We start from the raw sequence: 24,485 nt of genomic DNA on the forward strand, positions 1-24,485 counted from the left end.
TGAATATTTTATATATAAAAAAATATATATTGTAGTTCAATTTAACCCTTCATAATACACCTCTATATTCGCTATTCTTGTTTGTGTCCCTGATGCGTTGAGGTGGCGGGAAAACGGTGTCATCCAACACAGTATAAGATAACAGATAGCAGTAAAAGACCGGCGTCATCCGACCACAAAAGTCGCAAGACCACTGTCTTCATTCTACATTAACAGCCAACATCAAAACAACGCATTAGCACATAACATCTGAAAACCACGTGATCATGATCCAATCAATGTACCAAAAAAAAATCGCATAGTTGCTTTATCACAAACTATATAATGCAGAGTTCCAGGATTTGATCTTGAATGAATATCAGAGAGGATACGTTTGTTGTTCATGATAGCTCGCTCAGGTGGGCGAATGCCATTCACTGAAGACATATTTATACTGAAAAATATTTTAGCGACAACAAGTAAGCAACTATTGACATCGCTCTCGATGGCTAGAGGTACAAAATTGAATAGGTTATTCCATAAACCTTGCTGAACACGAATTCCAGTAATCGGTCTTCATGTGATCTCATGCAGCATGTCTGGCCTTTTTCCTTCCTTGGTTAGAAGCTTCATTGTTACTCTCCTTCCTTTTATTGCCACCTTTTCTTCCTTTTCTCCGTGGCTGAATTTATCAAGAAACAAAATTAAATTCATTGATATATTCAGTAGAAAAGAAAACAATTACAGAGCCGATATTCTTAAGCAAGTGTCAAGCATTAGAACAGGTTTATATCAGAGAAGCTATGAACCCTCTTGAGAAAATAACTATAGCAGATCTTTGACCCAAGGATCAAATTCTTGCACCATCCACCAACACTGGAATTCTACTAAGTAACGAGTTGACCTGCCCAACTCATGGAAATTTCAAAAACTGCGGGTGCAGGAGTTCTAAAAACTTTAGACGAAAGCTATTACAAGCTGAAAGAGAGAAAGATTAGTGGCTCTCAAGATGGGAGATAACCTGAAACATATTAGAGGCTCATGAGCCTTTTAAAGACATCAAGCTAATGAAATTCTATATTATGATCAAGCTCAAGTTACCTCAGCAGAGAAAGTCTTGAGGGGATCTCTGCTTCTACCTAACCCTCTCCTGAACCCAGGCCGCTTCTTTGAGGTCTTTATCCCCATTGCAGCCCTCGTAAGTTTTAGAATCTTGCTGGCTTCCTTTGTTGTCAGATCAACAAGATATTCAGGAACTTCACGTAAATGAGATGGAGGAGCCTTCTTGCTCAGCAACTTGTCATGCTTTAATAAATCTAACCATATAAACATCACAAGAGAATTATTGTGAATGACAATCAATTGTAGATGCAAAAGACACATGTAAATCTTCCATCTTACCTAAGTCTTTTGGATTATCTTCAAAGTGAGCCTTCAACCTAAAGAAGAAAGAGAATAAGCCAACATTAGGCATAAATGAAGTGCAAAACAAAAGGGACATTAAGGTAAAAATTTGTTCCCTAGTATTCAAGAAGAAACCATCACCAAACAGCTTCCTCATGAAGCTGAACAGTTTGAAAACTTCTCTATGCGGTGTCCACTCTTATTTCAGCTACCTGCTTAGGGCATATGTGCACTAACATGAAAAGATAGAACTTACTTTTCAGAGTTGAGAATTTCATTTCTAAGATCTTGAGCACGTGATTCTCTAACTGCAATTTTTGTTACACCTTTGGCGACATCCTGAAAAGCAGCAATGATCATTCATATTTAGTTAAATACTGATTAGATGGTACTATAATTGACTATATCCTGAAAAGTTTTGCTATTAGAAACACAATGTATTGAACAATGAAGTCAGCTTTCAGATAGAGTACACCGTCGCCCCCACCCAGAAAAAGAAACATCCAACCAGAATAAAACCTCCTTTCTCATCCACCAACAAAAAGAAAAGATAAAGAGAAAAAAGTGATACAAGTAATTTGGAGAATATTAGGATTCTCAATGGAAAAACATGTTACAGTTGGCAAGAAAAATTCATGCCGACTGTCCTTCCATTGCCTTTATACTTCTATCATTGGCATATATGACAATAACCTGTTAGGTAGAATCACTGAGCAATGACATTTTCACAGACAACCATTGAAATTAAAATTTATATAATAAGGGAGAGAAAGCATCAGATATAATGTGACGGTTTTGAAAGGCATTGGAAATCAGATTTAAGACACACTAAGTCAAAGTTGATGACTAGACACCTTCCATGAAGTTATATACGAGGAAACACTCAAAGACTTGCAACAGAAATATTTTTACGCTCATGTAGAAGAAACATTACATGCAGAGAAAGAGTCAAACTCGATGGTCAATTGTCAAGAGAAGGGAAGGTACTCTTTTTGCACACATGGACTTCTTAAGACAAAGCTAAAGCAACAGGAAATAAGCATAAAATATGCTCTAAACCTTTCGACTCATTGACCAAAAAACCAATGATAGTGTAGGATCCAGGGCATTCCGATGTTGAAATTGAAATTAATATGAATATCAACAAAGAATGACAAAGGTTTAGTTGTATTATAAATATAACTCATGAACAAGTGTAATTAGTAAAGGCCACTATATGTATTACCTCAGCTCTGTATCGCAACGACTCCACTGCATTCTTAGTAAGTAAAGGGAAAGGTACAATACAATTGGACAATTCTTCGTTGTCTCCATCTCCAAACATGCTTTTAACTTCCTCAAGAATTCCCTCTTCTGCCAGGGATACCTGTTAACACGGAAAGACGTATTAGAAAATATGTCAAACATTGGAAATATGCCTTTCAGATACATCACCATGTAGTACCAGGCAAAAAAAAGTCATACATATGAAGAATCTTAGATTTCCATTAGCATTGTCTGAGAAATCAGAACCAACCGATTTAATGTGTTCCTAAACAAGTGTATTAGTTCTCATTTGTTTGTCCAAGATGAAAAGCAAAAGAACATGTGCGTCCTTTTAGTTCCTAACTTAAGGTAACAATTTAAAAGTTCAACATACTTACAAGCGACACAGCTACACCAGTGTTGAATGCTCTTCCTGTTCTTCCAATCCTGTGAACATATCCAGCAGGGCCTCGAGGCATGTCAAAATTGATTACCTATCGGCATACATACATGTAACTTGTTAATAGCAAGTAACAAAATATTATATTGAAAAACTGTACTAATGAAAAAACACTAGTGTCAATGAAGCATTTAGATTGATAATAAGTGCATCTTATAGAGCATTTTAGCATGATCTTAGTCCAGAATATAACTTCACAGAAACTAAAATGTTCAAGGTTGCTTTGAAGGTGCAGGTGTGAGATGATGGCACACCAATGGTTTGTTAAAGTAGGCAGTTGAGTGAGTTAAATTTATCTATAAGGATATTGCTTCCATGAATATCGCTTCTATGAATAAGGTTTAATTTTCTTAATTTAACTAAGGATATTGCTTCCATGCAACCTACCTTGAATAATAAGGACATTACGAATTATTATTGCTGATGTGTTTAATAGGATAGAAACAATCAAAGTAGATAACTTGAAAACTTTGAACTCCGTGACATACTTTTAATTATTTGGTGTTTTTTTTGTTGTATTGAGCTTTCCTAAAAAAGTAGAAATGTATGATATTGAATTTCATTTATGTGAGTTAAGTGATATGTGCATTTGAATTGTCAATTATTGGACAGACTTCCCTATCTCGATCAGGTACTGCTACAATCCTCAAACAGAAGTATCACAAAGTGGGACAAATAACCCAGATCATAAAGGTCCTAGTACCCTCATTCCACATGCCATTGTTTAATGGCGATCCATGTATGATCCATGTAACGTGTTCTTAAGCTCATTTGATTAAGCCGGCATATACAAAGACTATACATGCTTAAGCTGGCATCCTATAGTAAATGATCAAGTAACGAGCACCAAAAGCTGTCATAATCGAACATTGGAACTTATGATGATTTTGACAATTACTGAATACTTGCTTTTAAAAAAACTATTGCCAAAGTATTTAGTTTACACAATATATATAAACCATTTTTCACTTCAAATTCATTTACTATATGTGCTTAAACATGCTTAACTTTAACAAGAAAATAGATGGCAGATAATCAAAGAACGTGGAACAGTATATTGTCTGTATATGACCAGCAGCATACCGTAAATACATTCTTGAAGTCAATTCCTCTCACAACCCCAAATTCTGCATCTATTTTTTGCCTTAATTGTTTTTTTGATTTTTTCGATGACATCTTGTTTTCCGTTAGTGTCTGTTCCTTCCCCTTTCTCTGGCTGTCATCTGTTGCTATTAAGTAATCAAACAGCCCTGCATTGAATTCCTAACAAGACCAGCAGTAGTAAATAAAGATAAGGGCAGTGAATGATCACAACTAAGACAATTGTACATAATTAAACAAGTCCAATCGCAGATTGGAAGAATGTAGGAGTGATTAGATTAAAGCAAAATTATTAGAATGGTAAAAATAAAAGAATTGGATAAGAAAACAAGAAACCTAACAAGATGATTACTCGATATGAGCTCTTCATTAACAAGATATTTCCATGTCCAACCAGTAACTAAAGATATTTTCAGCAAACTGAATGACACTGATATAGCAGCAACAGGAACATTGGGAAATAGTTTGAAGTTATATTCTTTCCGAACATGCCTTAACACCGATATTTACATCAATGCACTATTTGCAAGGGGCAACAGCAGATAAGAATAGTGTACTTAATCTATTTTCTTGTCATTGTATTGACTATGCGTTACTGCAATTATGCCCTTCAACCTTCATTTAAAGGGGTCACAAATAACAGAAAAAAGGGACTGTACGTTACAAAGCATGACTCAAACTAGTAGTCTACTATTAGTTCATTATGGTCTAACATAAAGGATTACGGTTCAGGTTAAGTCAAATTATGTTTTTCATTTGTGTAATATTTTTTGCTTTAAGAAGTCAATTGGATTTTTAATTAATTTTCAACTGTCTGATTGCTTATAGATAGGGAAAATTTTACACTGAATAGTGTCTTGGTCTATGCAAAGTTATGGGAAGAAATGTAATGGATATGATTGCAACCCAATGTTTCAAATACTCAAGAAGGTTAATTATTGCAAATTGTAAGAATGCACAAGGTTAAAAAGCATACCTCAAGGATATGGAGCCGTGAATTTTGTGGCAATTCAGCATTTAAAACAGAAGATCTTATGCCAAACTGTCATGTGCACAGAATATGATTAGCATATTGGTAATATTGTGTAAACCCAAAGAATGTTGATCTTAACACACAAGCAAAAACATGGTTTGTCAAAAGGGTTATATTTGCATATTATTCAGCAAAAGAGTAGCTCATAAAGAGAACATCAGATGGATAATGCACAGTGCATTGTTCCAGAATACCCTATGGAAGCCTGCATATTCCTGTCCACAATGTTTTAAAGACTTAACCAACTCGTTTTTCCAACAGAGACCTGAGGTTCACTAGTATCTAGATATTTATCAAATAAACTGCAGTGTTGAGAACACAAGAATTCCAGCAAAGGCAGTAGAGTATCTTCTTTCATTTCTTTGATGGCCAGAAGCTATGGTTAGTGTCCAGAAATTCATCAAATAGACTAACATAGGCCATTAGAGGCAATAAAATGTTTGCAACATTACTTGATGACCTATAATATTTTTGTTAGCAAACCAGGCAAACGACAGCACAAAGATGTTCATTTCAGCATAAGTCAAACAACTATGTTCACATCTGGTGTTGCACTATGAAACAATAAAAATAGAACTAAAGCATTTTAAAAAAGAAATTAAACTTAGTTTTAGTAAGCATATATATTATATTGATGCTTGTGTTATCTATTTGTCCATACCTGCTCCAGAAATAACCTTATTCTGAATCCATTGTCAATTGAATTGACAAATATTAACACTTTTTTCTGAACAAGTTCCAACTTTAACAGAGCAAGAAGGTGTAATAGTTTATCACGATCACTGCATGAAATCTGGAAAAGGAAATATACAATTAGAAGGAAAAAAGGCTTCATGTCTCATGCAACTAGATCAATTAAAATAAGCATTTCAGCAAATTTTCCAAAGATAAAACCTAATTATTGGCCATTTTGCTAAAAAGAGAAAGCATCAAATTTTCATAAACCAAAATATTTTTTTCCATATTGCTCAAGCTGAAGTTGAATCAGGGGAATAACCAATCAAGAAGAAGAAAATTAAATTTATGCTACAAGTTTAAACAGTGATGCATAAAGCAGGACATTTCTTCATCCAACAATGATGTATCTAATAGTTGAGTCTTACCACGAATTGTTGGACATTCTTTGGAATAATATCATCCTTTGATTGACCTACTTCAGATAATGTCAGGATTACAGGATTATGCAGCACAAGTTTCTTCAATTTCTCCACATCAGAACTGCAAGAGTGTATATATATATGGGTAGAAGTCAGTTTAGACAAAAAAATTATTAAAAATGATGCACTATGATTTCATTGAATATTCATGGTCAATTAACAACACGGCACAATCCAAACCATTTATTATAAACAGTAACTAGATTGTCAACAAGGTGCCAAAGTTATGAATAAGTGGAACCAGCAAAGAAGAGGAATACACAATAACAATATGAGCATAAAAAAGATAAAATAGAAAAACTTCTTCCATGAAAATGTGATTAACATAACTCAGATATTAAAGTCCAAATTACGACAGAACATACCCATCTCCAATGCTTACTCACAACGTTTGAAGCATTACATCGTCCAACAGGGCATGCACATAGAGAACCACATCGCTTGATGACATTATTAAATTCAATTTCTTATGTATGAAATAAAACATCTTCTATATTCAGCAGAAACCTTTCCCATTTTAATCAACAAACAAATCATGTTGTCTAACTAAATCGTAAACCTACTCCGTGTCAATAGAGGTTAGGGAAGCAACTTTGCATCAAGTTCATTTTTTCACATTCAACTCAAGATAATTGATTTTTATCACTATTAAGACAAAGGAAATTCAGCTTCTGGAACATGCAACTTTTAGGCACACACCTTTTTCAAATAAATTACATACTTCTATAAAACAAACATAGAAACCAACACAATAAATGAGCAGTAAATATAGATACCCTTAAAAGTCAGAAAAGATTTCCAGATGAAGATAAAAAATGAAATAATCAATTACATAGTAGCAAACAATAGATATGAGAAAGAAAAGAGAAGTGATTAGACCTTGAAGTTGCAGACATTAAAAGGCACTGACAACGTCTTGGGACATGAGCGACAATAGATTTCAAGTCATGCTCATAGCCATATGATAGTAGAAGGTCAGCCTAAGAAAAGCAGGAATTAGATCCTATCACTTTGCAAGATACTATCAACATCAAAGTTGTAATTGTAAAACAGTACAAATGAATAAATATGAAATCTGCAGATCTAATCCATACAATTGTTATCCGATTTCTTTTTTTCACCTTCTTTGTGATAGAAACCTTCCTGCACAACTGTGGAAATGACCAGCAAAACATTTGTCTTTTACTGATACAGGATTTTGCATCCTTGTTTCGGTTGTTTATTTCAGTCATATTTTGTATGCAATACAGACAAAGATATCTTTGATGTTTATTTTAAAACACAAGGACAATATATTAACTACAGAAAATTTCAAAAACCAATTAGAGCAAATTAATATATAAAAAAACTATCAAGGGTGATATAACAAAGTTCACACCTCATCAAGGACCAGCATTGAAAGTGAATCCTTAATAGAAGATGTCTGAAGGGCACCTTTCGCTATGCATGTTGAAATGGAAGCTGGAGTTGAGACCACAATATCAGGTGAACCAGACAATGCAGTTCTCTGCAAAATGTCAAATAGAAGATCAATAAGCCCAAGACACTGAAAACTGAACCAATCATTAGAATCCCGACACAAAGACACTTTTCTTAAATGGGAATAAACCAACCATATCCATGATGGCCATGCTGGCTGTCAATTGCACAACTCTTAACTGAACTCTACAAAATTCAAGGAGAGATGACGCCTCCAAATAGACCTGAAAAGAAGAAATTCATCACATACATAAGATACAAATTTCAACAGTGCATAAGCAATGAGGGATAAACCTGTTGGCACAGTTCCCGTGTCGGAACAAGAACGAAAACACTTGGCGCCGACTTTCCCAAACCACTCTCGGAGAAGAGCTTCTGGAGAACGGGAAGAAGGTAAGCAAATGTCTTCCCGGAGCCCGTCTTTGCCCGCGCAACGACATCCTTGCCTTCCTACAAGCAAAGGAGAGGAATCCCAATTTTTACATCATCAATACTAAATTTGCTCCTTCAAAGAACAGCTTTAAAAACCGATCTTGCCGAATAGCCTGAATAGGGGTGACGCTCACCAGGATCAAAGGGATAGCCTCGCGCTGGATAGGCGTGGCTTTGGCGATGCCCTTCTTCGACAAAGCTCGCGTCAAACGAGGGTCGAGACCCAGTTCTTCGAAGCCAACGTCCTCTTCTTCCTCCTCCTTCCCGTCCGATGGGTTTTCGCGCGCCATCGTCCTGCCGCTCTTAGGGTTTTACAGAAGCCGTCGCAAATGCAAAAGGGAGCGGGAGCGAGATAAGAAACCGAGGACGGACCGAGCCGGTTCGACCACATGGCCGGTGATTTATTTGAGTATAAGTACGACCCGGACCGGTTCATTAATAGACCGCGGCCAAGTCGAGTCTCATCAGGGATCCGAACGACGTGTCCGGTTTGGACTCGATGCTCGTCAAATGGTTCGATTCAGCGAGCCTATGTATGTGGCAGCTAATCGTAGTTGTTTTTTTTTTTTTTGGGTAATATTAAATATAATACATTAAAACTTTTCCTACTAATTTAAAATAAAATATAATTCAATTACTACAAGAAAAAACTAAACCTTGTGCATCAAACTCGAAGGGGATGTGATGTTTGGGATTTGGGTTCATGGGCTCCCCTGTCCACGGAACAAGTGACAGGACAAAACACAAAGATCTCCACCACCTCACGAGGCTCCTCAAGATTCAACGGATTGCAAGAAGATAAAAGGATTCGTCGTTCATGCAATTTTACGCTACTATCAGTTCTCTTACTGTTTCCTCTATACAGTCGTCCTCAGAGCAGCAGAGCTTCATCATCACAATCACAAGAGCCCCGCAGAGACCGGCTCCAATGGCAGGCCGGTGTTGTCACTGTGCTCGCTGCAACCGTGTCAGGATTCGGCCGGCACTCTCACGTTCGTTTCATGCTGCTCGTCTGCGACGTGTCAGGGGGCATCGCAAAGCATTTTGCAGAGAGAAGATCTGAGCATTCTCAAGCACAGTAACATGGTGATCGTTTTTAATTGTGTAGAATAAGTCTACTAGGAAACATGTCGACGTGCTCAGATCCATGGCTGTTCCTTCGCTTCGCAGACAAAAGAAGAGGACATAGGAATGAAGATGGCAGGATTACAGCTCCTAATTTTTCATCACGACGTAAAAGCAAAGATGGAGTTGGTAGCTGTCTAACCCGAGGAAATAGTGACAGAATCTTGTCTTCGATTAAAGTAGAACATTCAGATGCCTCAGATCCACAGCTAAAGCCAGCTTCTCAGCTTTCGAAGATTGAGATCAAACTATATACAACGAAAGAGCGGAGGTCGAAACCAAGGTTTATAACGGGAAGAAACAGAGGATCACGCCATCTAAGAACCCTGCATGTGCAAACGAGCCCCACAGCGAAGCTGTGACACAGCTACAAACAAGGATGCAAACAGGGAGAGCCCTCTGTTAGAATCAAACCGACTCGATTAGATTTGTTCCTTTTTCTCTCATCAGCTGTGATTATACATCTGGATATATCAAATCCTAATCCGTTTCTTGAACGACACAGATTGCTACCGTGATTCATAGCAGGGTCAAAGGCAAAAGGAAACAAGAACGGAAAGGAACAGTATTTACTCTCAGGGAAAGGAGAGAACAATGGGGAGACGATGGATCGAAGAAGGGAGAAGCGATCAGTAGTCGGGCATGAGGTGAGAGATCTTCCCCTCCTCGCCGGACATCAGTGCGGTCTGCTCCGTGACCCGAAGCCAGATACAGACAGCGGTAAAACTGAGCACCAAGCTGAGAAGCCCACTGCCGAGGCCAATCCCGACGATGGCGAGCACCGACAGGCCAGCCCCGCGCTTCGGCGGCAGGGGGTACCCGTACAGGTCCCTGTTCCCGGCGAAGGAACTGGCGTTGAACCTGGGCAGCGCGGCGGCGGCGGCGGCGGCTCCCGCCACCGCCGTTCGGTTGGCTAGCAGCGCAGGTATGGGACCCTCGAGGCGGTTGTAGGAGACGTCGAAGGCGGAGAGGCGGCCGAGGAGGCCGAGCTGGTCGGGTATGAGCCCCGTGAGGATGTTGGCGTGGAGGTCGAGGACGTTGAGGTAGGCGCAGAGCGCGAGCTCGGGGGGGATGGGGCCGGAGAGGCGGTTGGAGGAGAGGTTGAGGACGGCGAGGTTGAGGAGGGAGGAGAGCTCCGAGGGGATGGGACCTGAGAGGGCGTTGGAGGAGAGGTCGAGGGACTGAAGGTTGGTGCAGTTGGCGAGGGACGGGGAGAGGGCGCCGCCGAGGGAGAGGCCCGTCAGGGAGAGCTTGTAGACGCGGCCGTTGTTGCAGGTAACCCCCTCGAGGTAGGAGGTGAAGCCGTTGCAGGGGGCAGCGAAGGTGGCGGCCGTCCAGTTCCGGAGGCTGCCGGTCGGGTCCGTCAGGGAGCTACGCAGGTTGGAGAGGCACGCCTCGTCGTCCGGATCAGAGAGTGCCGACGGCAGGAGGAGAAGTAATGGCAGTAACAACAGGAGTTCCGCCGGCCGAGGTGGTCGCGTCGCCATAAGACAGCGGGGGAAGCAAAGCAAACGGGGATAAAGATGCTATATTTTTCTCTCTCTTCTCCGCGTTCGACTCGTCACTGATAAGTATGTTTACTGTTAATCCAAGTAAAAGCTTTGGATCCCAAATAACTTTCCCATAGAAATCTCTCAATGATAGACAATAACTTATCCACGTGAGTGAAGCAAGAAATAAGATGGAGCATTAATCATCGGAAGGAACAAGAGGCAGGGAGGACGATAAAAAGCCTGATTCACCCGCAGATGGGCGTACACAGGACTGAGATGATCGTACCAGATTCCGAGACCAATAGCTCTCGATCAATCACTCCACTCACGACCGTCACTCGCGCTGCATATCCTCCGGTATGGTCACAGATGGATTACAGCGTTCTCAGTCGTTTAGGTGACTCACGTTTCCTGGAGGACCTTCTCCTCTCTCGCTCTCTCTCTCTCTCTCTCTCTCTCCCCCTCCTGTATCTGTCACTATTGATTGAGGTCGTGGTTTATTAAGGAAGATGGAAGAAGCTTTGTAGGGTGTGACGGAGACGGGAGATTCCCACGCAAATCCTGGGTGATTTGACACCAGATTGGGTGCCGACCAGCCCCAGGTCACGTCCCTTAAATCCGATCAAAGAATTTTCGCGTCAACTAATACTAGATTTTTTGTCGGCTCGGATTATTATATATTATTACATAAATGATATATCTTAAGTTCTATTCTTATTTATTATTTAATATAATAATTTCAGTAAAAGAAAAATTGATATGCTTGGTGGGTCCCACCTAACAAACTACCATAGTGCCCAATACTTCTCCGCCTCTCTGCTTACGGTCTTCCTCGTTTCTACTTGCTGCACTGCCAGAGAGAGATGCCTGCAATTGAGAGAAGACTTAGAAGTCTAACACAGTTTAAACAGTCAGAAATTAAAGAAGGGAAACAATTGGTGGACATGTACACAAATAACGTGAGACTACTTACTGCTGTTCCCGATTACATCTTCTTCCATGAAGCTTTAGAAGCAAAGAAAGGATGCGTTTGACATGCCAATGAGACTTATTAGCTTAAAGCGGGCTGGATATCATATGCGTCCGTTTTGTATGTGAATCTCGATCCACGTTTCACCATACAAGTCTGCAGATGGCTCTATATATGTCATCTTCATCGAGCCATGAGACCAAAGTTCTCATGAACCCAAGTATAATAATGTTCAGAATGGCCTGACTGCTAACCATTCTGCTATGAACCACTGCAGTATGTGCGCGCTTCATGTGTCATCCCATACACTCGAGATAGCTGATGTGAAACAATAGAGAAATGCTGCTAACAAAAACAAGAATATTACAGTCTTGAAACTATATATATACACATACAATTATTACGTATATTATCCATAGTCCCAACCCCAGATTGGAATAAGATAGATTTAAGGTTGGGTTAGAGCTACAATGCGGAAAAGTGTTCCACCTGCTCGGCGATCGCAGACGACACTCGCGTACAGTTCTACTGACATCTTTGCTCCATTTATGAACCCCTTCTGGAGGAACAGTTGGTAGGGACGAACATGACGCAAATGATGATGCTTCATCTGTTACCAAAATATACTCTTCTGGATCTACATGATCAACGACAACACCAATCCTCTTCGGAAAAGAAAAGCCAACAAAGTCGATGTATCTGTGCCCTGCCCCACTCGCAGCATCTGTCCCATACGTACCAAAAACCATGAGAAGCTTCGACTGTTTCATCACAGTAAAAGCATGTAGAAGCTTCAACAGTTCAGCTTAGCGTAAAAGCTCTCTCGCATCCATGACTTGCATCTGACCCTGACATCTGCTACATGTTGCAGAAGATCATGGCGGGGAATCAAAGCCATGAAGGCCGGAGATGGAGAAGATTCCTTCAACTCTTTGGTGCGAAACCACGAGCATGCATGCATTCCCAGAGAGTCAAGATGTGAACAACACTAAATGCCTTACTGTTTTGGTTGAAACGATATTAGTATGTATACCAAGATCAAATCATAAGCTCTTTCTCCTTCTTTCTCTCAACGAATCCATAGCCAATGTCAATAAAAATATCGGATTTATGTCAACGAATTCAGGATTTCGTGGGCTTCAAAGATCGTATCAGGAACTTGCAGCGATAGAATCGGCCCAAGATTCGATCTTTCCGCAGTTTCCTTGGTTTTGAGCGTCGAGTATGGGGAATAGGTTATAGGTTTGTGGATCAAAGGCAGAGTAGAAGAAAACGGACGACGTCGACGGGAAGCACGACGCCGGCGCGAGTATTTATAAGGCTGAGAGCGACGCTTTATATGTGTGTGTGATTTTTCTAAAAAAAGTTTGAGAATTTTTGAATTTTTTAAAAATGACCAAAGTTTGTGAATTGTCTCAAAAAATTTTGAGAATTTTTTATAACACTAGAGTTTGAAAATTTCTTCGGTAGCATAGTATTTTTAAAAATGATCATCATGTCCCTATTGACCATCACCTTCTATCCTTTGATCAATTCCTCATCGTGCCTTAGTTCAAATGATCATCCGACCTATCCAACAATATAATGTACAGTAACTCTTGAGACGAAGGCACAATCTTTGTGGTTAATGATGAAGGGTATAGGCGAGGGCAAATCGCCTCCCACTTTCCTCGCTCGTGATCAATAGTAATGAAGAGACACGAGGAGACCATGTTGGTAAAGTAAGAGTACAAGGAGGCTGCATGACCTCTTCGTGGCCAACGACAAAAATGTAATAGAAAACCCTTGTGTGAGGATTGAGAGATGACTAAGGTTGCGGGTGATAATGGCTCTTTCTCTCACAAGAGTTGTAGAAATCCACGACGAGCTCTTGTACGAGGGTTGCATGATAGGTTTAAGAAAAAAATAATTTTTAAAATTTACTAGGGGTAATCTTTTTACGTGATCTTAGGCACTCTGCAAGAATTTTATAAGCTTGGCACGTTATCTAAAAATGTTTCAAATTTAAAACATTTTATGAATATATATATATAGATATATATATATATATATATATCTATATATCCTCAACACATGAGATTTCCACGGCTCTGCAATTCCTCGACAAAATCTATGATTATTGGGCACTTGAAACCATAATCTCCTAGTCGAACTCCTGATTGTAAGATAGTGAATCAGTTTTGAGGCCAATTCTAAATCGATTCAACTGAGACTTTGAGCTCTGTCGAGAAACCTGCGTATAAAAGCTGACCACCTTCATCCCTCACAAGAAAAAGTCAGCTCCTGCACATCCATTTGAAGACTAAACGCCCCATCGAAGTTTATATTTATTGGAGATATGATGGAGGAAATATACTGAAATCGTGTTGTTGTAATAGGACTTTGAGATCTTGCAACTCCCAGGAGCCACCCCATCTCTTTTCTTCATGAGACAAGTGAGATTATGTATCCTCCAGCTAAATCTACTACAGCTCTAGCTACTGTATCAAGCAAACACTTTTTCCCTTCAAATATCTTATTGCCATGCTAATACTATCAGTTCCTCTCAGACTAACAATCAGGTCTCAAATTCAATCTATGAACCACAGACATGGTGTGGCATTGCTTGCTACTAGAAAATGATGGATGAAGAAATAAAGTTGACTATGCTTTTCTTGGCGTCGCGCCGAATCATAAATGCCATCTCAGTTGCATTAAGCATAGTACCCCCATCCATGGAAGCCATCAGTTCTTAAAAGCAAATGATGCTCATTGAAGATAGCTTAGTGGTTCTTCCGAAAAGATTCTGCCTGCCTTGTAATTACTAAAGCCTTCTGCAGTCATATATGGTCACTGGTATCATCATCAAAGCAGTAGTAATTTGATGCCATCAATACTTCAAGATATCCTACGATTTCTCTTCCTTATTGCTTAGGTTCAATAAATGATACACAGAGATTTACGCGGAGAATTGCAAGCCTATAATTTCCACATTTCGTTTGCCCATTGATCCTCTACTTGATACAAGCATTCATATTCAACCTGAGAATGAGGTTTTGGTTGATCTCTCACTGCACTTTCTCTCGCAGCCGCTGGGAATGAGGTTCGAGTATATGCCATCAGTAGAGAGATCATAACATCTTGCTTATGGAGGTGCAATCATAGACCTAAAGCTTCATGCGTGCATGCTTCCATGAGATACGCATATAGGCGCGCGCACAGCGTGGAACTGTTCATCAACAGAAGCCGAGAGGAAGGAAGAAGACGATGGGTGTTGGATGTGAGGCAACCAGACACAAGAGCGAGTATGTTGCGTACGGAAGTTGTGCACTGGGGAGGTACGAGAGGTCTGCAAGTTCCACAGTCGTGGGGAGATCCACTTCAATGAAGCTTTAATTTGGGGACCCCCCACCCCCATGCGACTGGCTTCATATGCTTGGCCACAGGGGGCGGAGCTGTTTGCTCACATGGCCGCCTGCAATGATCAATAAATGAAGATGATGTTTGCTCGGTACTTCCTCCAAGATGCCTCATGAGGAGAATGTGGAACCCTTCCCAAATCAGTGGCTCCCTCAGTTCTGCTCCAGCATCTCATTAATGCCCTCATCCTTTTCGCTCTGTTCATGAGCGTTTCTTCCTTCTTCCTCTCCCAGACATAGCACGTTAATGAGCTTATTAAGCTGCTGGTGGTTCAACATTTCCTGTTCACGATGATTCATCAATTCGGCGATGCAGATTGCCAACGCAAAACTAAAAGAACAGCAAAGCCAGAAGAACCAGGCAAGAGTTCAAACAGACAAGTACACGAGAACAGCACCAACCATAAAATGCCAAACTACACGCAGAAATCAAACCGAGGCACGAAAACATTATTGTTGTGCTTCTCTGCTCGGAACAAGAGCATCGTTCATCATCATCTCCGATTACCTAAACCGAAGTACCCATTGGTCTTCCTCGGTGCTCAAATCGATCCACATCTGATCCCAGTAATTCTGTCAACCTGACAGTATATTACGGCATTAGGGAAGTGGTCTCCAGTTCTGCAGCTTCTGTCCTCGCTGAAACTTTTTACTTATCAGCTATTAGTACTAAGATCATGCAGCGTAGCTCAGTGGTTTAAGTACAGTACAGTGTCAAGAAATTTCAAGTTGTGCATAAATCCACCATGAAACACACTACTTCTGGCCATGTCAATCATGTAAAGGTTAGTGTCATTTCGACAGAATCCTATGCCATACAAAGACCCACCACAGCTGAGTACTTGAGAACATGATTTGAGAATCCAATCCACACAGCCTTTAGAAAAAAATTATGAAGAATGTTGGAAGAGCAAAAGGAGAATGTTAGTGATTGTAATCAATAGGTGTTTGGCAGAGGCCACAGGGTGATATGGTGGTCAAAAGATTAACCTTCATTGGGAACTGCTTTTCATGATGTACTTGGCAAGACCAAAAATAGAGTAACAAAACATCATCTCACACAGTGACATGTTTGTCCTTGAAAACCTCCCCCCTCTTTTCCCTGCAAAATCCTCCACCCAGCTGACCCCAAAGTTAGAACAGAACACAAAAGAAACCAACGACATGTGAGGCGAGATTGATCCCACATAGATCATGAATCGCCAATCTCCCTCCCAAACATCTGAAAGAAGAAAAGAGAATCTCCTCACTTTAGCCACGACCACAACAACTTTGCTTTCTTCTCTCTGCTGTGACTGGCGTGCTTTGTCGCCATGGCAGTCTTAAACATCATTCCATGCATCAAAAACAGGCATTTGAGTTATGGAAGCACTTGCCCTCAGCTGCATGTTTGGAATCGATGAGACCAACGGTGTCGGATTGAACTTGGGCGAGGCATTGACATACATCATGGAGAGACCAGTCCGGTCGGGACTCCCTTCTCTGGAACTGCCCAAGCTCGTCACCAGCGACGATTGGTTCGATAGATGGGCATTGCTCAGCTTCTCAGAATCATCAACGCCGTGCGCCGAGCTCCCTGCTTCTACTCCCATCAGGCCATGATGTGCTGCCGAGTACGTCATGGGGCTCCGGTAATCACCACCGATCATCATCGGCTCATGATTACGAGGCTCAGAGGATGGCGGTGTGTGCTGCTGCGTGGATTGATAGAGGACTATCTTCCATCCAGCACCAGCACCAGCACCGTTGTTCTCTTCGACTGGGTCTCTACCGGGGTTTCTCCCTGATGAGGCATCTTTCCCTGCTTCGATCGCCTTGTTCTTCCTGGCGAGTTCTCCTGGGAGCAATGTACTACTCGCTATGATCTTCTCCACGTCGTATCTTGTTATATCGAAGTTAGTGACAGCATTCACCCCGCGAAATTTGATCGCCGCAATGTCATAGGCTTCAGCTGCCTCCTCCTGAGTACCTGAAAGTTCACTGGCACCGTGAGAACCTGGGAGTGTTCCACGAAACAACAGGGGCTTCTGGCTCTGAGCAAACATAGAGCTCTGAAGCAACTCCAAGTCCATCTTACTCAACTCAGAGCTACAGAAACTTACTGAAGGTTCCGAGATAAAGATCTTTGTTTCCTGCAACCCTGCCAATTCGAGCTTGCCATCTTCCGTGTTGGTGATGCCTGTAGAAACATAGTAATTACAAACGATTAAAGATTCTGAGAGTGTAAAGACATGGATGGTTTCTGTAAGAGTCGGAATTGTACCTTGTTACCCCTCGGTATATCGACGCCCCTCGTGAAAACCCACTGCTTTTTCTGCAAGCAGTAAGATTGGCAAGAGAGTCGGATTCCCCAACGATATAGAAAGAAATGTACATATACTGACGATGCAGAGCACAAACCAGAGGAGGCATACCTTCTCAAGTGGGCAACATACTCCTGCCTGCTCATGTTCTTCATCTCTTCGACCTCGTCTTGATAACTCTCCAACTGCATGAGACCAACAGCACTAGTGATCCGAGTATAGAACAGGTCCGAGTCGATGGATCATACCGGGAAGTTAATATGTGTCGATGGTCCCCAGTACTTCAACGCAGCCAAGTCATAGGCTCTTGCAGCTTTCTCCTCCGTATCATACCCCCCTGAGAGAAGCCACGTTTGGGTGCTTAGTTACAGGCATATTTTGGAGGAAGCCAATAGAAACCAAAGCTGCAAGGGTAAGATGCCAACCTAGATAGACTGTAGCAGAGCATCGCCATGGCATCCCCCACGGTGTAACATGACAAGCCAGGATTCATATAATCGTCAGTCAAGTTCACTTAAAACTCGAGCATTGGCAGTGCAAGAGAGTGGTGTGTACTGTGTATGGTTCTACTAACCTTGCCTTCCTTTTCTCGTCTGGCCTTCTTTCTTGCAGCTGTTGTCCCAAAGATGTGCTTCATATCTACCAGTCCACCTATGCCTGATGCATATTTCGCAACATCAAACTTGTAACTACACAAATCAAACAGCAAGAACATGGATGAAATTAGACCATCGAATGCTGACCTAGTAACACCTCTATACTGAGATGTTCGCTGTCCAAATGTATCAATGGACTTCCTGTGAACTGGCTGCTTCTGGCATTCTTTCCCGGACCGCATCTTTTTCGTTGTATCGAAGGCCATGCGTTCGGTGGTGGAAGAAATCTGTGCAGGAGCTGTGACACAACTTGACTGAGACCCAGGGCTCATGGACAAGCTCAAGGATCGCAACTCCCCAAACCCAACAGCCTCAATGGAGCCGGGGCCGATGCCCCCTTCCTCACCCAATCCGATGTTGCAAGCAGTATAGTTCCTGGCCACCCAATTTTTCAGACTTGGAATGCCATCTTCCACCATCGCTCCCACCTCCATTGGTACCTGATACATTTCATGGCTTGCTGCTAGGCCAGAGCACATACCTTCCTGCAATGGATGCAAGAACAGTTGGTGCTGATGTTGCCGTTGCACTTGCATCTGCTGTCCATGGAGAGCGTCGAGGGAATGGGTTGCATCGCCTTCAGTCTCCGAGTTCTGGTAGTAGTACATGCTGTCCAAGCTCAACGCCATTGCTTCCCTGTCATAGTTCCCACAGTGGCCATGGGACCCCATATTTGGTCCGCCACCTAAGAAATCTTCCAGTTTCGGGGGCGGAGATGCCACTATTCCTTCACCACATCGAAGAAAATGGAAAGGAATCATGTCATGCATTTCTAGAAACCGTGTTTGTTTGTTTGGAAGATCGAAGCAGTGCTTAACAAAGAAAATATTAAATCTCGGAGACAGACCTTGCTGCTGCGATCTGCTGAGGGCTTCCATGATACATAGAGACCCATCAGATTTCAGTGGCATGACCGACAACTGAGAATACAGTCCTCCGCCGTTCTCTCCTTCCCCTCCATAGCAGATCCCAGTGCTGCTCAGCTGAGGAGATAGAAAGAGGCTGCATGGGGCTGCAGAGGAAACACCAGCCGTGGGTGGTTGAGTTTGGTGATGATGGCTCTCATGATTTTGATGATGATGTGGCTCCGAAGACACCTCCATGTTCATGTGAGTGGAGAGAGAGAACCCCAACCAGCTGCTATTCATGGATTTCATCTTCTCCTCGCACTGCTGGCTGCTCTAGGAAGAGGACGATAAATCATTGGACATATTCTAATCACACCCACCCATTTCCTTTCTATCGTTATGAAAGAAGAAAAAGCAATCCGAAATTTCCAATGCCGAGAAGTGAGAACCTCTCAACAATGACACAAGGATCGCTCGGCCATTACCAAGAAGGAGAGAGAGAGAGAGAGAGAGAGAGGCACTGGAGGAGAAGACTACAAGTCCCTTCAAACCAAAAAGCTGGATCAATACAACCTTATATCGATCCACAGGCCATGCTTGTAGCTTCCCTTCCCTTCCCAACCATCCTCCCTTTTGTATGTTAAGATCCTTAAACCCTGCTAAAAACCTTCGTTAAGGGAGACAGAAATAAGGTAGCATTACACTGGCAACGTTGGCCCGCGCAGCGACCACTAAGAAGGAAAGCTTGAAAGCAACAGAATTAATGGCGAAGAGGGCCTTTCCTTCCCCATGCCTTGTGCGAGAGTTATCAAGGAGGATATTGCCGTGGAAGCCAAAACTAGTTTGGCTACTTACACTGTCTCGTGTATATGAGATAGATTGACAGGGAGGACAACTGTCCAACCAGTCACTTTGGAACAGTACCAGCTCTACATTAGTCTGCAGTGCAATCCAAGGCTGCTGATCAAATCTCCTGTTATGCTCCTGTTCCTATCCAAATGCCTTGCTCATTCAAATCACACAAAGAAAAAGGAAAAGACTGTGAGCGAAACTTGAGGAATGGAAACAGTCCCGAGACGTGGATCGAGCAGAGCAGATACGGATCTTTACACTAACAAGTCATACCACCTCCTCATACATACCGTATATATTTTTTTTGCAGTACATGTAGTCAACAGCTGCTTCCAGACAAAGTGGGATGTGGGTCTTCCTCACAAGCTTGATATATTCCGGGAATGATGGGAAAAGGGCCCAAAAGCACGAAAGAAGAGCTTCTCCAGCAGCATAAAGAGCATCAATGAACTCAATCTCTATATAATATAGTAATCTTTAAGACACAAGATATGAGGTTAAACCCTGCAGTGGTATAAAGGCTGCTGACAGATGTTATTGTAATTCGGTAGGACTCGTAACGTGACATAATTAGGCCATCATAACCATTTCTTTTCCTCTGGATGCTTAGTTTGATCTTCATTAGCCCAGTGAACAAAGATGCCTTGTTCTTTTGGGGATTTCTTGGGTCCCTGCATGCTTTACAGATACCAAACAGTAGCAGTTCATTAGTTGTCATTCGGGGGACCTAAACATAATGCAAGTTGACAGGGCCCATCGATCTTCTAATATACTTGTTAACGAGGAGCAATGAGCATTGTTCTCATCTCCTTTGCTTCCTGATCGATCTCTCGGACCCCAGACCATGTGTTGGATGGTGATGTCATCATGCAGGCTGAGGAGGTTCCATAGGGCTTCTATCAAGGCTTTTTCGGGTGATGCATGCAGATGTGCATGGCCTCCATGGAGACAGATCTTCTAGCGAGAATGATTTGGTATCTGAAAAGTATGTGGAATGAGAATATAATGGGGGAGGACTGAGGGGAAGAGGAAGGGGGTGGGGGGAGTTCTCCAGCATACAGAAATCAACAGCCATGATCCTCCTTCCTCTCTCTTTTCTGATTACTGTAATGATGAGTGCATCCACCAACCATGCTGCCTCCGATCTTGGAGCTAATGTCCCCTTCCTCTCGTTCTCACCCGTCCTTCTATTGGCAGAGAGAGAGAGAGAGATGGCGAGGTCCTTTTTTTTTTTTCACCCATGCTCCTCTTTTGGGTCCAAATTTCTCTTCCCTTCTGAGGATGCAAGTCAAACTTGTCATACCATATGAAAACAAGGCAAAAGCTGTGAGAAAGAAAAGAGAGAGGCAGGATAAGGATCGGACATCCACAGCTAGACCGAAATAAATTGTGCTACATGGCGCATCTCAGTGTTGGTTGACATTAGCTGCTAACATAAAGCAGCAGGCTGTGATCAGCAGCAGTGTGTGAGTGTGTACCAATGTTGGACGCCATTGGTAAGGATGTTTCTGTGCCATGTTTCTTTTTTTGTATCTGAAACTTGTAGAAACGAAGACTTGCTCTTCCAGAATTTAAATTTGAAATGGCTATGGAGTATCTATAAATAAAAAAGATTACAAAAAGAAGAGGAAAAGAGGGACAGATTGCATCAATGACTGCAACCGCTAACCTGTGAGGTTTGGTCTTCTTGGTTCCACAAAGGAACAAAGATAGGAACAGATATTTTGATTCATTTTTTTAGGGAAGCATAAAACAACAGGACATAGTCGTTTCCAAATTCTACTGCATAAACAGAGGAATTCCATGAACATGCCATGCCTTAGCCAGTGGATGTTGCTTTCTGATACAGGATCTCTTGGTTCACAGGGTGCAAGATTCCGCAGGTATCAACATGTTGTTCTAAGACTAGACTTGATAAGCTGCAAACTTGCAGAGAGTGACAACTGATTGATAGCATATATACCACTTCTTCTTGAGTCATCACAAGTAAACAAAGCCCAAACAGGCCCTGCTACATACATGTCTGAGAAATCCATTCCGGACTGACTATGCCTTCCTTGACTCTTTAACCCTTGTTCTCTAACATGATCTCCGTTGGCCACTTCTCGGGAATCAATAGTTGCAGGGCTTCTGGATGAATTAACAAGGATAAACATCTAAGCAGATGCGTCCTGAATCGAACATGTAGTTGTTCCCTTGCCTGTTTGATGCGACAAAGCCACGAGGCTATCAATGTTCCCTGACATGAGGTTTTCACGTAGATCAAGATGAGCTCTCTAATCCACCAACATATGTACTGTTCGTTTGGACTGTGGAAGATAAGCCTCCCAATAAAGAATGTTTTGGAAGCTGCCATGCTCGAAAAAGGTGGGATTACTGTTAGGATAAGAACTTTGGACTCGATGGGAGACTTACACTGGCTAATGACAGGCATGGAAAGTTCAAGAAAGTTAGGGTTTCAAAGAACCATACAAACCGATAAAGCCGATGACACACGCACAGTTCAGTTCACTGCTGAGGCCTCTGCCATGCCTTTCCACAGGGGGACCTCATGTTGCATGTGAAGTAGGAAAATGGCCTCAGCTGTGCGTACAAATGGTCTCCGTTGGTATGTGTATACACACGTGCGAGGAGCGGAGACAAAATTCATGGCACCGGCAATGGGTGATGCCATGGTTATGGTCTTTACTTGTCCACAGGTGAGACAGATCATTAGAGGAGCAAAGAGAGTCGAGAGAAGCCGATGGTTGGATCCCCCAAGTCTTCTCTTCGATCCCCTTCCTTCCAACATAATCTTAGTATCTTTATATATATAACTTCGTGATCAATCTAACACTAACACCTCAATCTTTTCATTCAACCTACCAAAAAGTCATTTACTCCAACAGATCTATCTGTATGCTACTTTGCCAAAGCAGTTAGGTGTGGTCTCTCCCCTCCTTTTGCACTGTACCTGTTGCATGCGCAAGCTTGATCATTCCAAAGCAATACTTGGCTTTCACAGCACAAAAGAGATTGTCTCCCATTCTCTTGTCATGCCCGAGAGAGAGAGAGAGAGAGAGAGAGAGAGGTGCTTTTCTTCTTTGAATGGAAGGCTTAGGCCTGGACGTCAAGGTCCGGACACTGCTGAGGAGGAGAGGTGGGTACATCAGCCTCAAGGAAAGGAACGCAGCCTCACTTGAAACAGTGGTTTCAGAGGAAAAGAACACGCAGTAAGCAATGCCTGTTAAAGCTCAAGAGACAAAGGTCAGTGGTGAGGTATAAAACCATAAAAGGAGAGGCTATGTGGGAATTCCGGCCATCAGCCGAAAAAGACAAGCCCATCTGTCCCCCCTTTGCTGTGAAATGATAAAGTGGAATTTAGTACCAAGATGGTTTTTGGCACACATGACACAGAGACTACAGTCCAAACCAATGACTTGACAATTCATAGGGCACCTTCTGGTGCTTCTGAATTATATTTTAGTCGGAGATAAATGAGCAACCAAAATCCATGAGAGTCATCTACAAATGTATTATTCGATTAGCAAAGCATCAACAGTGATCTCATTCAATAATGCTTGCCAAAGAACTATTAATCAGAAGCACCCTTTCAGCTCTGAAACAGTCTAAGATAGAGAGCATGGGAAATGATAACAGTGTATGACAAAAAGGGCAGTCAAAATGGCTGGTTTGGAGCAAACAGAAATAGTGTGCTGCAGAACTTTTTGCAGCATTTTTTGACATCTTATTGAGCAAACTAAGTAAAGAAAACATTAGGTAAAAAAGAAAGAAAGAAAGAAAGCAAAAAGCCGGTTTCATGCAAGCTGCTGCTGCTGCTGCTGCTACGGTACACAAAATATGGTGCTATTTAATGTGGTGCTTACCTTTCACATGGGAAACAGGAAATCTGAACGAAATCCAAGCAAGATTTCCTACAAGAATAGCAGGTAGGCTAAAGGTAAAGAGCGAGGAGGCCTATTTGGATAGCAACCGAATGAAAGCGACAACAGCACTGTGTGCACATCCAAAGTCAATGAGGCTGAGAGAGAGAGAGAGAGAGAGAGAGAGAGAGAGGCTGCAAGCTCACATGACATTCCACTTTCCAGTAAGCTCCTACTCCCAATTAAAGTTCTCATTAAAGCCTCCTACTAACCCTCTGCAGCATGCCATCTTTGCTGCCCTGGCCCCATGTTTCATTCGTCCTCTCTCTCTCTCTCTCGCTCTAAATATAAATGAATAGAGATGAAACTAGGCGTGAGATGTCAATGTCCAAGGGCAAGTGTCACATGTCCTGATGACCTTAGAAGCACCTCCGTGGTTTCTTCCATCCCATTTGCCTATAAAAGCAAAGATATTATAGTCAATTCATCATCTTTAGCTACTTGCTCCCCGGTTTAGGCATCTGCTTTCACTGTAGAGATGTGATGGGAAAGAGGAGACACTGTGGGGGCCTCAAGGATGTGCTGCTGACCTCACCACCCAACAGTGGCAATTAGCTGGACTGGATGGTAAAAGAACAGGGGAGGGGTGATAAAGACAAGGCATAGCACAGGAGAGAGGAGAGGAGA

The 24,485-nt window shown here is 42.0% G+C and overlaps 3 protein-coding genes across 4 annotated transcripts; all 3 read right to left on the reverse strand.

Moving 5' to 3' along the window:
• Positions 1-318: 318 nt before the first annotated feature.
• LOC135642125 (DEAD-box ATP-dependent RNA helicase 16-like) lies at positions 319-8,659 on the reverse strand. 2 transcript variants are annotated; one of them, XM_065158004.1, is made up of 16 exons: positions 8,425-8,659; positions 8,153-8,308; positions 7,993-8,082; positions 7,758-7,886; positions 7,259-7,359; positions 6,326-6,440; positions 5,884-6,015; positions 5,166-5,231; positions 4,172-4,351; positions 3,027-3,122; positions 2,609-2,749; positions 1,640-1,722; positions 1,381-1,418; positions 1,081-1,295; positions 525-661; positions 319-433 (listed from the first exon to the last, which is right to left on the reverse strand). In XM_065158004.1, the coding sequence occupies exons 1-15, from the start codon at positions 8,578-8,580 to the stop codon at positions 566-568; spliced, it is 1,794 nt and encodes a 597-aa protein (XP_065014076.1). In that variant the 5' UTR covers positions 8,581-8,659; the 3' UTR covers positions 319-433; positions 525-565. The 2 variants fall into 2 exon arrangements, with proteins under 2 accessions (XP_065014076.1, XP_065014074.1); XM_065158002.1 differs by having other exon boundaries at positions 319-661; positions 8,425-8,658.
• Positions 8,660-9,817: 1,158 nt separating this feature from the next.
• Positions 9,818-11,341, reverse strand: LOC135642517 (receptor-like protein 44). The gene has a single exon (XM_065158729.1). It carries the CDS (start codon positions 10,900-10,902, stop codon positions 10,045-10,047), a length of 858 nt encoding a protein of 285 aa, XP_065014801.1. The 5' UTR covers positions 10,903-11,341; the 3' UTR covers positions 9,818-10,044.
• A 4,943-nt stretch (positions 11,342-16,284) lies between these two features.
• On the reverse strand, positions 16,285-20,073 carry LOC135643090 (AP2-like ethylene-responsive transcription factor ANT). Its single transcript, XM_065159655.1, has 9 exons — positions 19,083-20,073; positions 18,323-18,962; positions 18,154-18,236; positions 18,005-18,013; positions 17,828-17,916; positions 17,691-17,764; positions 17,540-17,590; positions 17,379-17,455; positions 16,285-17,245 (listed from the first exon to the last, which is right to left on the reverse strand). The coding sequence occupies exons 1-9, from the start codon at positions 19,390-19,392 to the stop codon at positions 16,599-16,601; spliced, it is 1,980 nt and encodes a 659-aa protein (XP_065015727.1). The 5' UTR covers positions 19,393-20,073; the 3' UTR covers positions 16,285-16,598.
• Between the last annotated feature and the right edge of the window lie 4,412 nt (positions 20,074-24,485).

This window comes from Musa acuminata, chromosome BXJ3-7, assembly GCF_036884655.1.
Source record: "Musa acuminata AAA Group cultivar baxijiao chromosome BXJ3-7, Cavendish_Baxijiao_AAA, whole genome shotgun sequence".
Taxonomy (NCBI): domain Eukaryota; kingdom Viridiplantae; phylum Streptophyta; class Magnoliopsida; order Zingiberales; family Musaceae; genus Musa; species Musa acuminata.